The 14,645-nt window shown below is 37.5% G+C and overlaps 1 protein-coding gene across 1 annotated transcript; it reads left to right on the plus strand.

Moving 5' to 3' along the window:
* The first annotated feature begins 752 nt into the window (after nucleotides 1–752).
* Nucleotides 753–13,702, plus strand: LOC140171471 (serine/threonine-protein phosphatase 2A catalytic subunit beta isoform-like). Its single transcript, XM_072194741.1, is given in 8 exon segments — nucleotides 753–1,012; nucleotides 4,857–5,066; nucleotides 6,200–6,292; nucleotides 6,295–6,378; nucleotides 9,175–9,264; nucleotides 10,309–10,470; nucleotides 11,544–11,662; nucleotides 12,549–13,702. Coding segments are annotated over 8 exon segments (933 nt in total). The 5' UTR covers nucleotides 753–910; the 3' UTR covers nucleotides 12,622–13,702.
* Nucleotides 13,703–14,645: the final 943 nt, after the last annotated feature.

A 14,645-nucleotide genomic window follows, 5' to 3' on the forward strand; every position in this document is an offset into this window, starting at 1 on the left:
GTTGTTACAGTTCCTTCAGTAGGCCTACGCTCATAATTGGATTTAACAAATCGGGTAAAACTGACATTTGCAGAGGGGTTGTTCACCACAGGCGCGGATTCAGGGGGGGTCCGCCACTGCACCAAGTTATCGTCACGACGGTGGGCTGCAAGTTTTCACATTTTCTTTTTAATGCATTTTCACGTTTTATTAAGTTTTCAATGTTGGCCTTAGGCCTAAAAGGGCATTTCGAGATCCACAGCCTCATCCCCACTTTTTTCAAAAAAATTGAGATCATACCACTGGAAACCTCTGGCTACATAATGTTTATGTACCAAAAATGTCTTGCAGATTAATTCGTTTAGCAAAAATATCGTCAAATTTGAATCATGATGCATAGGCCTAGGCCTAACTCGCAAACGCAAAATCGGAATCAACTGAAATTTTTGGAATAAGCTTTTTTCGTGAATATCTATTGAAACATGTCATAAAAAGAGGATGCTAGGATCACGAAATCTTTGCTGCAATAAGAGATTCTTTTTTACTATTTTCCCGGGCTTTTTTTTTCTCATTGACGTGTTGCCGAATGCATTATGACTCTTATGGCTTGCGATTTGTAATAATTGTTTTATTACCCGTACGGCTCGCGATAGGCCTGGATGACGTTTTTGGGAGCTATTTGGGCGTCTTTGGGTGCTATGTTTGGGCGAACGGAAAGAAAAAAAATCGCAACTCGAAATTACAAATTCAATGACGTCATTCTCCGGGAGATAGGAAAGCGGCCATTTTGTTTGTAAAGCCGTGCGTGAGATACCGGCGTTAATCTGTCCGTAATATTTTGACATTTTTCTGAGTAAATCTTGTTGTATATACAATAAAACATCAATCGAAATATTCCAGAACATCACCGTTTCGTTTCACGTGTGTCAAAATGACAGAAAAAACGCAAATAAAGGAGCTAGACGCGTGGATAGAACAGTTAAATGAGTGCAAGCAGTTGCAAGAAAATCAAGTCAAACAGCTCTGTGAAAAGGTGAGTTGCCGCTATCGATGAAAACTATCACTAAAACTTCGTTGATATGTTAATTGTTGTGCTAATCATGCTAATATTTCAATACAGTGCCAATGCGTTATGTCAGTCATCAGATCGTGGAATATTGCTGCCTGACAGTGTTGAAATTTTTTTCTGTCACTCACTGATCAATATCAATCATCATCAGATCATGATCATGACATGAAATCAGAAATGAAGTTATAAATAACTCTCTGAAGAAAATAAATTTAAAATAAAAAGTCAAACTCAAATGTTCATGCATGGCATACCAGTTTATGCATGGCATACCAGTTTATGCATGACAGTTGCAACATTCAAATTCATTGATTGAATTCATACTTTTTGATTTAAAATTAAGCTCACTGAGCTTGGAAAATAGATGGCAACATGCATGCAGTCATGTGCATGCATAAACCATGAAACTTATCATCATCATCATCATGCGTTGTGCTGTCATGGCTGTGCAGCGGACTTGACCCGGGGTGGGTAGCTAGTAGGTGTAGGGCTGGCACTTTCGCAGTATGTATTGTAAGGGGCATTCGGTGAGAGCAAAATGCAAAAAATATGGGGTCAATGGGTGAGAGCATGATTTTTGGCATTCGGTGAGGGTCTTCGGGTGACAGAGCATGTGTTCGTAAAAAAATATGGGGTCTTTGGGTGACAGCGATGCTGAAAAAGGGGGTCTTAACAGCCCTACATACATACGTGTCACCTCCAAAGTGGGAGTGCCCCCGATGACCATGCAATGATCTATGCATCCCTGTCATTGCCTGTAGTGTACTGCATGGCTGTGCATCGACCATGGCTGTGCATCGACCATCGTGTGTAGCAGTTGTAGTGTGTGTGAAAATTTACAGTTTCAGAACATGCAATGCAACACGATCGTGCCACCGATGTCGCACATGTTGCAATTTCAGCTCGGCTTGGTCGACTTCCCAATCGTCATGTTATTGTTATGATCATACATGTATGTAAGTCTTACGGACGCGATCGAGTCGATGTCGATATCTCTAGAAGTCGTCTTTAGCTTGACAATCTGTTTCTAAATTTGCACTTTAAGTCTTCGACTACGGTCGGTACCGTAGGCGTACATGTGTAAATTTCACTCAGACTTTGGCCTTTTTTTGTTTGATATATAAAGGAGGCAATAATTAACCATGGCTATTTCTGTTGCAAAATAATTAAGTACGGTATGAAGACACAATGTTCAGATTTTTCAATCATGATTTTCTCGAAAAGCGTGTAACACCAAATAGACCTGTGATGCGACATACATTTGTACTATGCGTCGAACAACTGGATACAAATACAATGACAACGTATGGAAAAATATATTTTTGTAAACAATTTGAGGTCATTATCAAATTGATATTTTGTACAGCTATCGAATCTACCCTATCACAAGCAAACGTACAGTATGTAAAAAGTGCCCTTAAATACTGGACATCGCCAATATATTTATGACAAATTTGTGTCCAGAACACGAAAAGTGTCCAGACCTCACGCTTGCTCTCTCGGCTACAACAATGGCGTTAAAGCAGATGACGTATTTACCAACTCTGATGATGCGTAATGACCTGACCTTGTCAGACCGATGAGTTACATAGGTTTGATCCACCAGTCCCTTTACTGCTTACGCACGGTCATTTTATTCCGCCATGTTTATTGTTTCGAGATTGGGGCCAAGGAACTTAGGCTACACAACGTGCACAGCTCTGACAATTTCCCACAATGCCTTGCGCATTTCAGAAGAAGGCCTGGCGATTTCCACATTTCCGTAAAATTGTAAACAACGCCTGACGTTTCGATAGGGAAAATGGAGATAGCGAAGTCGCATTTTACATCAAACAGCTGCAAGAGTAAAACGTTCTGAAGGATCGGTAATGATTAACAGCTGGTCTGGTGTATTTGAAGTTCATATTGAAGTTTGTAAGTTTGTGACTTCGTATGTAATATGTGCAATCTATAGATATTACAGGAAGCTTAAATTGGCACGCTTTCCTGCAATATGTCTGTCGCTACGAAAGTTATTTGAGTTCAGGGCACGTCACACGAGTGTGGCGTGACTGCGCTGGGCATACATTTGTACGATATGTATGTATGACATCGAGATTGAATGGTCGGATGAAATTCGTAAATCGCTGTGACTTTACTGACAAAATTTCACAAAAAATACACATTATTTCCCACAAGAAACAAACAGTTAGTGAATGAAATGTTTATTTCTAGTTGTAGTGCTTTTTATGAATACTATTTACATTTGTAAATATGATACTGTATGCACTGCATGATGAGCATGCGACTTTGTCAATAATTGTTGCCGGGAATAGGGGTAAATTTCGGGCAACCAGTTTTTGACTATTGCCTAAAAAATCAAATTTGTTGAGGCCTTCGCCCAAGCCTACCACAGTGATCAAAAAAGGCCTCTAGGCTCCGTATAGAATCATGCATGTTGTTTTCGAGAAATGGTCCCTTCAAGTTTGGCACCCTCTCAAGTGTCATCCATAGGTGATTTTTACCAACTTTTCCATAGTGGGAAAAGAAGTGTAAATTGGGCAGCTTCTTCCCAGGAGATTTGGCAAGCTTGTGGGAAATTGTCAATTTTAACCCCCCCCAAAAAGGGGAAAATATGACATTTTAAAAGCGGATTTGGAGAGTCCCTATAGTAGTGATAGGCTGTAATATAACTATAAGGGTGTAGTTGCAAACAGCATACAAGCTTATTTGATGCAGCTTGTTGTTCGGAGTAATTTGACACCAATTTTATTGAAATCGGCCAAAAATTGAGACAGTTCTGCCCAAATAACGACACACAAGGGGGGGGGGCAGATATGGCTTTTTAGGGAATTTTATCACATTAAGGATGACTAAAGTATGTAATTGCATTTTTGGTATCTACTTAAGTACCGGTACCGGTACATAGTTTTAGGTCCAGGAAGGTCATTTATGCACTTTGTGTCAAATGAAACTTTTACATGTCCTTAAAATTAACGGTTTTGGGCAAAATTAGGCCGTGAGGGCACTTCACCTTTTAGCGACCCCTTTCGCAAGCATTTTTGATTTTGAAGTTTATACTAGAGATAATCATCAATCATCCATATTCTAAAATTTTCAGTCATTTATCACATTTGGTGTGGCCGTGGCGCTAATTTTTAATACAGGGGTAACCTGCCCATAGCAATATACAGGGGTCAACGAACTTTGTATCACATGTAAGTCAATGGAAGCGTCTCTACACATTTTCAAATGGTTACCACGCAAAAGTGAAATAAGGTTGAGAGTTCAAATTTGGACAGGTGTTGTTATTTATCAGTAACTTTGCATCAAAACATACGATTTGTGTAAAAATTGCATAAATATATGAGGGGACCCAAAAATCATGTAAATAATCATTAGAATCCAACAAACAGCAAAGAAAACGCCCATAATTGTCAAAATAGTGAAAAACAGGGGGTCCCAAGAAATCCCCCTTATGCGTAGTTTTTTGGCCGGCACTGTCTCATTTTTCAACCAATTATTTTTTTAAAGGTGTCAAAATGCTCAGGAGGATTAGCTGCTTCAATTCAGCTGGTACCCTAAGCTTTTTGAAACACCCTTTTTTGGGCTGTACAGCCTATCACTACTTATAGACCTAAAGACAATTTAAAAATCACAAATCGAAGATCATTCATGGTTGACTTTATACAAAGAAATTTTGCGCATTTGTCCACTTTTTGCCCCATATTTGTCAAAATTGACTGAGGCATATATGCTGTAAGGTACAAACGAAAGATTAATTTCTTCATTTGATACCATTTCCCCTCTTTTTTTCTTCTTTCTACAGGCCAAAGATATATTAGCAAAGGAATCCAATGTACAAGAAGTCAAATGTCCAGTTACAGTATGTGGGGACGCCCACGGTCAGTTCCACGATTTAATGGAACTATTCCGCATAGGAGGAAAATCACCAGATACTAATTATCTCTTCATGGGTGACTACGTAGACAGAGGTTACTACTCAGTAGAAACAGTTACATTACTTGTTAGTTTGAAGGTGAGTGAGTCATGGGCAAATAATACATGTAGTTGTTCATCAGGGTATAATTCGAGAGAACTGAATACTGTAAAATTCTATCAGAATTATGGGTTTTGCATTTTTGATGTGTGTGAGCACTTGCAAACATGAAGACAAAAATCTGGCGCTGTTCAATATCATCCATGATTATAGCTATTCTGGTCAGGATCGGTTTGGCAGGAACAAGCATGTACATTTAGGCTGACCTACTGTACCAGCAGTGAGACGGGCCAACCATCACTCAAAGTATCTTTGTATTATGGCACAGAAATTGAGAAAATGTACATTACAGGTAGATCAAAGATGGAGTATGTTAGCACGGCATAGCATTGAGCAACTCCTACTGTCATCTCTGTCAAAGCTAACTGCTTTCCACAGGCATAGATCTCCATGGGGAAGAACCCTCCTCTCTCCAAATTCAGCCTTTAGCCCATCGTAGAGCAGTTGGTGCCACTACTACTATGTTCCATCAAATACTTTATGAGAATGCTCAATAGTTATAATGCCAACTACTTCCTGACCAGCGACAGACTGACTTGACCCTCGTCTGCTCAGTTAGAACTCACAACCTCGTCATATTCCAAAATCTAACCTTGTTTTGTTAGTCATGAACAGTCCTTCAATCCATTTACAGCCTGCACATGGAATGCACTCCGGCCTCACATTCCAGGAATTTGTGAAACGCACCAGCGTTAAAAATGAGGTTAAATCTAGGGTGCCAATCAATTTATTGTAATGATATGTCTTGACATGTAAATCTTCAGGAAATTTCCTGATTTCAGGACATTTTGCTTGGATCCTCCCTGTACTAGGGAAATACACATTTTCAGGAAATGTAGCAGCAGTTTCAGGACATTCTATCAGTGTTTGTTTTCATCCCTGTGTGCCAGACCTGTCATGTGATAAAATGAATTAAATCAAATGAGAGGAATTATATCTGTTTGACTTATCCACATGAAGTGCTACAGGTCATTTGAAGAGGATACTAGTGAGCAGGCTGATAAAAGTGGAGACATGCTTTAACAAATTAAGATACAAATTAGTGCTCATGTGAATATAAATGAATGAAGAACAAGTTTGTGATTTTGCTTTCCCCGTCTTCTTTACAACAGGTACGCTATCCAGAAAGAATAACAATTCTTCGAGGCAACCACGAAAGTAGACAGATCACACAAGTATACGGGTTTTTCTGACGAAAGTGTCTCACGAAAAGCACGGTAATGCTAATGTATGGAAATACTTCACAGATCTCTTTGATTATCTTCCGCTCACTGCTTTAGTTGATGGTCAGGTAAGCAAGATATTTAAGTGTGTCTTAGTGGTGGTAGCATTGGGCTATTGCAGTTGAAATCTTTACTCCTCCTATGGATGACCTTAATCTTCCACACAGGGTGTAGATTTCGAATGGAGTCGCCCCTTCAGGTAACCCCATTTGAAATTCACACTTGCTGTGTGGGAGATAAAGTCATATTTTCTATAGGGGTTGTATGGATTTCAAGTGGAATTACATGTATGTGCTAAAATTAGGGGAAGGGGAAGTACTCATTCTAAAGGCTCTGTCAGGTATAGACAGAGTCTGGTGACTTGTGTCCTAAAGTTGTGTGTGTTTCAAAGGTCTGGCGCATATATGCCACATGTACATACTGTAAGCGCTTAAGGGGGTACTACACCCCTCGATAAATTTGTGTCTATTTTAGCATTTTTCTTAAAACTAATAACACAGTGGTAACAAAAGTTATGTATATATAGGGGCAAGGAATCCAATTACTACACTGGAATTTCAGTGACCCAAGACAAGCGGTTTGTTATTTATGATCAGAAATAAGGTACCGCTAGGATGTACCTCGTTTCCTATCATATATACTGAGCCGCTTGTTTTGAGTCACTGAAATTTCAGTGTAGTAATTGGATTCCTTGCCCCAATAATATACATAACTTTTGTTACCAGTGTGTAATTATTTTTTGAGAAAAATGCAAAAATAGTCACAAATTTACCACATGGGTGTAGTATCCCCTTAACATAGGCACAATATGTAGCAAGCAATCATGCAGCGGGTGTATGCAAAACATCTAATGGGGCAAGATATGTTCCTCTCCATGCAAAATATTGCAAGTTCTCAGTCAAATTTTCTGTTGAACACTTCCATGTGTACATTCTCGAGGACATCATTTTTGACCATCTTGTAGGTAAATCAGTTACCTATTTTATTTGTTTGACAAATTCTGCTAAAATACATCATAAAGTAAACTAGAAAATTTTACAAAATACTGGGTGTCCCAAAAGTCCCTTAACACTGTGAATTTGTCATAACTTGCGTTGGGTTAATAGTGTTGTTACAAAAATTGCACAGTATGTAGATAATTCTTTTAGAAATGTTATGATACCAAACATGCCTATGTGGTCATGACCCTTTGGCATGAAATTAATGGATATCTACCGTACCGTCAAACCCACTTTTATAAACGCAAAATAAGTCTCGTCATTTGAGACGTGAACACGATATAACGTGTTATCATTTTAAAATCTGGTTTGTTCAATTTGGCTGTGTTTGTTTGATTGTTTGTTTGTTTGTTTTCAATGCGTAATCTTCACTTTCTGTTTTATCTGGGTTTTATATGGAAACTACTTAAGATCTTTTCTGAGGATTCGACGAACAGTTGTACGCGGTACGTTGTTCTCCATTGAAAGTCGACGTACTGATAGCCTTGGGCTTTTCGCCACCGCTCTTCGTATGACATCAATGTTTGTAGCCGATCTTCCTGTTCTTCCACGTCCTGTCCGAAGTAGATCATGAACAGATCCAGTTGATAGGAATTTCAGCACTAGTTGCTGGATTGTATTTTGGCTGGGTAGTGCATAATTTACATTAAACTGTTCCTTAAACATTGCTTCAGTGAGTTTGCCCGACTTTGTCTCGGCAAAGAACCATACGACCTGAATCCGTTGATCTATAGGAAATTCATCTTCACTTCAACTGTTTTAAAGTAAAGTTTAATATTGTCAATATATCCTAATTATAATCTAAAACAGCAGTCACGCTTACGCTAAGCCATGTAATCCATGAATGTTCATTCATAAATGTAGTGTGCGCAGTGAGTGAACCAACTCTATTGTTCAGGGAAGCACATCATTCGTGTTCTTGAACAAAGAACACATGAGCTTGCTTTTGTGGGTTTGATACACACATATGTACAGTCGCACAGTAAGGTCAAAGGGTCATCAATAATGCTGTTTTTGGTATCATAATAATTTTAAAAGATCAATCTATATGAATATGTTCTCCATTTTGGTATGAAGTAGGAAATATATGAGATATGGCCAATTCACAATGTTAAGTTACTTTTGGGACACGCTGTACAAACAAACGAAAACAAAGAAAATGGACCCGCTGTGCTAATCTGGAAGAGTCGGAAGCATCAAGACACTGCTGTCACCAAGAGGTGCGACTCCTCCACTCCAACCCATTGGGGCAGTTACATAATAATATACTACCGGGGGTACAATTAAAGATTTTTGAAAACAATATAAAATGGGAATCTGCCAGTGACCTCTACCAGTCATGCATGTGAATTGACCCCATCCCATAACCCACCCCAACCCGACCTGCAAGTATAGAAGAAAATCATGATAACCTAGTGAAGATTACACAGATTGGCCCCCGTGAGTTGACAATAACTTGAATGCAACCGTATTGATTCATCCACAAGGTGTGGAAAGGCTGGTAACCTCTGTTCGATTTTGCTGTGTTTTTTAATTTCATAAATTATTTGAATTTAAATGAAATATTTGAAAATGCTGATCAATGTTATAACCCTTAAAAGGGGATCACAAATTTGTTCCCCCTTACTATCGCAATTTAGAACCAATTGAATAAAATTCTTCTGTTTTTCTCCATATGTGATCATACTGATTGATGAGTGTTCTGTGTAGGCTAGTAAATTGGCCTGTTACTATGTATGTTAGGCAAAATGAATGGAGATAAATGTATACAAAATGATCATCATATTATTATTCATCATCATACATGCACATAACCATAATGTAAACCATGTAAACCAAGACTTGTATCATTCTTCCTCCTGGCAGATATTTTGTCTTCATGGTGGCCTATCACCTTCTATCGACACATTGGATCATATTCGGGCGCTGGATCGCCTGCAGGAAGTACCACATGAGGTAAGAAATGACTAGTGTAATATTAAGTAGGATATTGTGATCATTGTGATCATCTAGTAGAATTTTCAAGGAAGATAAAGGATGTGCAGTGCATGAAATAATCATTTGGCGACAGCATGTATGGAACCAGTGCACACACATGATCAACTCTGAGTCAGTACTCAATTATAGTCATCAGTTATGTAAGGCAATCAATGGAGGCAGCGGGTGATCAATTGTGAAACATAGCCTTTTGTATTGCATGTATTTGTTTCCTGTATGATTCAAGGTCAGATAGGCTTAATATAGCACAAGCAGGTGTTTCATTACCAAACAAGGCAAACCTGGCAACGGTATCAGTATCTATTTTGAACTGGTACCAATTCTGTCTAAAAAGAAGTCAATTCCAAGTTAAATATGGATTTTTGTCAAGTACTTGACAGTTTCTTTTGGTTTGATTGTGATTTTAGCTGCTTCATGCTTGAATCTTATCCTTTTATGTTATCCTAGAAAGTAGAGACTGAACAAGATTGATAACCATGGCTGGTTGTGGCCCCTACCTGGCTTAAACAGCATCAAATGTTTTTTTATTAAGACGTGCACAGTCCTATATCATTGCTTGTGAAAATAAAGAATGTAAGATTAAAGCATAGACAAGAAAATTGTGATAGAGGATGAGAGAGTGTAGTGTAGTACAAGAATGTGTTTGTGTGTATTCACTACATTGGACCTGATTAAGGCTACAGATCTGGTTCTTCCATGGACCAGGAAGCATTAGCCAAAAATGTATTATTTTAAGTAATCAATTGATACTAATCATCATGGTAAACTGGTCGTTTTGACTTTTTCAAGTGCAGCCAGGTAATCACATGCCAATGTACGCTCAAAGTTAAACATATTTTGAAACACCCACATAGGCATTGGGTACCAAAGGCAATGGACTTTGATACCTCTGGAGGTACTATGCAGGTTGGAGGAATAATCAAAGATCCCTCATGTAAGTAAGTCAGTACTTGATTATGTAAATTGTACTCACCAATGTCTTTCCCCTTTGATGTTCTTCAGGGTCCCATGTGTGATCTGCTGTGGTCTGATCCAGATGACCGTGGCGGCTGGGGCATCTCACCAAGAGGTGCTGGCTACACTTTCGGACAGGATATATCAGAAACTTTCAATCACACCAATGGACTCACACTCATATCGAGAGCCCATCAGTTAGTAATGGAGGTCAGTATAAGAGTCAAGTTGCTAGATTTAAATCATGTGATTTGTTTAAAAAAAATTACAGATTAAAAATCAATTTTTAATTTAAAAAAAATTATTATGGACAATTTAATGTTAGGCCTAAAAAAAATTGTTTGATTGGCGTAACCCGACCTACCCTAAAATGCCAAAAATATAAATAAAATTTAAAAAAATAAATAAAAGTAAATAAATTTGTAAAAAAAAGAAGATAAAAGGTTCCAAAGCCTAAAAAAGCAAAATTTTACAGGTTAAAAAGTAAAAAAAAAAAAAAAAAAAAAGAATCTCGACCTACCTACCCTAAAATGTCTTTTATGTTACGCCAATCAAACAATTTTTTTTTTTTTAGGCCTTAGTTTGGTTAAATCATCTGCATTAGCCAATTTTTGATGCTCTGTATGGTTTTTCAATAACTTAACCCTTGTAGGTCTTTTACCGGTAATGATTTTTTTCAGTGGAAATCGCCTTGATTTATATATTTTTCACATGATTTCAAGATTCACAATAACAATATTTTTCATTTGAGTGACAATTTGTTTTATTTTTATTTTTCGTATTTGGAATTACCAACTCTTAGGCATTGTGTTTAGCCACTTTGGTTGACTTTAAAGACACGTTTAGAACCGAGTAAATATATAAGAAGTTATATTTGGCCCAGTAACTAACAACCAGATTTTTAAAACTTAAAATTTTGAATTGTTCAAAAGTACACAGCATAAAATTGTGGCTCATTTACACAATTTACTAATACTAATATGCTATAGTATTTCTTTCAACGGAAGTGTGCGAGTATCAAATCAAGTAAATTTTCTTTAAAATATGTCTCAGAATTTATTGATTTTACAGCAGAAAACTGAAAAAAAAAGATGAGATGAAATTGCCGGTTCAGCTGAAATGGATGCGCTAATGAACGTGCACAGGCTCTTTGAGACAGACTTCGTTTATTTAGTCTTCCGATAGCGAAGTTGTAGAAATACGATAACTTATTACGAATTCCTGATAAGAATCTAGTTATTAACGCCCAATACATATTTTCATTGTTTCCTTTGTCTTGACAGGGTTATAACTGGTGCCATGAGCGTAATGTAGTGACGATATTCAGCGCACCCAACTACTGCTATCGTTGCGGGAATCAAGCGGCCATAATGGAATTAGATGATGCTTTGAAATATTCCTTGTAAGTACATCCAAGTGTCATTAGAGCAAGTGTGTATATTACTGTGCTAGCAGTGACAATCAAATAGGGACACAGTTGTGATGCGATCAAGCAAAATCAGTCAGAACTCTGAAATATAGATTTTGAGGTATAGCCAAACAAAGATAACATTTCCTTAGTTTCCTATTGTTTTGGAAACTCTTTAGTTGCTCATATCTTTGGAACTGGTTGTTCAATAACAATGGGGTTTACTGCAAAATGCAGCTTTGTAAATGCTTTTTACTATCCTATAAGAAACTGAAAATTTGATATTTTCTAGTTCTGACCGATTGATCGCATCACAATTAAGAATTTAATGTTAGCACATGTATGGTGAGGCACTCAAACGTTAATATGGGCATGCTTGGTAGTCCAGCCCTGTTTATGAGCATTTTGACTTGTTCTGGTGTATGAATGAGATAGGATATAAACATGTACATCATTTAGAGACTTTAATATGTTTAGTACCGTATCTAATATTCTCTGGCAGTTCCGATAGTTTGCAGAACTTGAGGGGGAAAAGTGCCAAAAACACCATTTGATACTTCATACTTGATAACTTGTGTGTGAAACACACAAGCTGAGCTGGGAGTGCAGTTGAGTTCCTTAGATTCTGGACATAGATTTTGTCAGTTTTTTTTCACATTTTTACTTTGAATAAAACAGTAAATTTTGTGGATTTTTGAAATAGTTCCTTTTTCATCATTAGGGATAGTAGAGTAAATTAGATGACCGATTCATGTAGAATGTCACACATGGCTGATGTAGACATGGCCGCATGCAATTATAGCAGTGTGTGGAATAATGCCTGGATCATTCTGTTTATAATCTTCACTAAGGTTTGGTATTTTCATCATTATCATTTCAGTTTGCAATTTGACCCAGCTCCAAGGCGAGGAGAACCACACGTGACCCGTCGCACCCCGGACTACTTCTTGTAATAACAGCGAGACCTGGCAGCCAGCTGCTCGCTTCTTCAACAATGGCCCAAGTCGTCCAACGAATCTACAACGGGAACATCGGCATCGGCGGTCGATCACCGTGTTGCCAAGTACCCAATATGTATTCTATCAGCCCATGTGGATTACACTTGCTGTGGATATACGTATCGACACTAGATTTTAATATTTTATTATGGAAGATTATTTCGTAACTAATCATATGGTCACATTGAGAAAATTGAACATGTGACCTCAAAGATATATTAGGTACAGAAGTTTCTAGTGGCTGTACCTTTCACTTGTTCTAGGCCTTTAATTTTTTTGAACAAGTGTTTGTAAGTTTTTTTCCATCTAAGGTGGCATATGTAAACTCTTCTAGCGTAAATAGAGTGCTGCAGCTGCGAAGCAATGCTACAAAAACAAGGTCACACTGATGCCAAGACCATGTTTGAGCCACCACCGATGAGCTACTTAAAGATTGCTTTCCGGAAATGATCTATAATCATCTATAATTGCAGCTTTGTACCCGCTATTAAATTTGAGGCTTTGTTAGGAATGGTGGAGCGTATAATTAGCAGCAGGCAGGCCCTGTTTGTATCAAGGTTTGATTAAGGGGTTGTAGTTACAGAAGGCAGTGCATAGTTGCTAATAGTATTATTGCAGCTAGCAAAGTTTACAGTGTTGAAACTTATGCCAATTATTTCATATTACAAAGATGTATTAATTGAAAAGTTTCACGTACCACCAATTCCATGTGCCACCTTACATGCAACGGGATGGGGTAATTCAAATATTCAATATGGTTGTAACTGAAGATTTACAGCCAGCGTGTTGTGATAATGATTTGCACATTTTAAATTTGTCAGAACTTCAATCTGATGAAATTTGGATCTAATTGAGTTGAGTGTTTAGTAACTTAATGAAATAAGTGTGAAATATAGGAAACACTTTTCACCAAAATACAAAACATGTGATGTGATCAAAGCTAAAGTGAGTTGTTTGTTGCTAATATTGATTATCAGATAAAGCCAATAATAGTGCTTAAGTTTTTTGTATTTTATTCTGAACAAAACTAAAATGACTGTCAGGGATGTAAGTTTTCTGTATTTTTACAGAATTCTGTATTTTTTGTAGTCCAGATTTACGCAATTTCTTTTATTTTCAGCCCATTTTGGGCTTTTTAGCCCGAATTTACGCGCTTTTTTCCGTATTTTCCGTATTTTTTCTTCAGGGTTACTTACATCCCTGGACTGTATCTCTCAGTCTCTCTAACAGACTGAAGTCCATTGGTGATGGATTTTTCATGAGAATAAAGTTCTGAAAATGGCACATATGACTTGCAACTGAATTTTGTATTTGCCGACAAGTGACTCAATTTGCTGGATCGCATCACATGTGGGAGGAATTGGTAATACGGAGGGTAGAAATTACATTATTGGGGATATTATTTATTTGGTAGGGCAGGGAATGTCTTAAATGCCCATGAAATATTATGGACATACAATCCTTCAAATATAAAGAAGCGCAAAATTATTCACCAAAACGGGAAATATATTAATATATGGGAGAAAATGATAACCTGGGAACAAGTAGAGCACAGATAGTATCTTTAAAATTTAATTCCTGGGTAGCATGAGATTTGGAATTATAGATACTAGCTCGCTGTCAATCAAATGATAGAAATTTCTGAACGTAGCGGAAAAACAGCATGCGCTATGGTTAGTTTTTCACCTTCAATCAAAAAAACCGCCTTAAAAATTAGGGCTTTGGAATAGAAAACTTTCTCTCCTGAAAGTACCATGTCAACAATGCCTAGAAAAGTTGCTTTTTGCCTTGTCAAAGTTCCGACATCGTTTGCCACTTTCTGTGGTTCCTTTTCTCCTTGCACACCTGAGGAATTACAGTTGAATTTTAAAATTTAAACCAAGTGATATTGCCATTTCGTTACCTGCTGTATACCCATAAGCAATTAGTTTACTTACAGTCAGCAATATTTAAATGACATTATTGATAGAAACTTATAC

Source organism: Amphiura filiformis, chromosome 15 (assembly GCF_039555335.1).
Source record: "Amphiura filiformis chromosome 15, Afil_fr2py, whole genome shotgun sequence".
NCBI lineage: Eukaryota > Metazoa > Echinodermata > Ophiuroidea > Amphilepidida > Amphiuridae > Amphiura > Amphiura filiformis.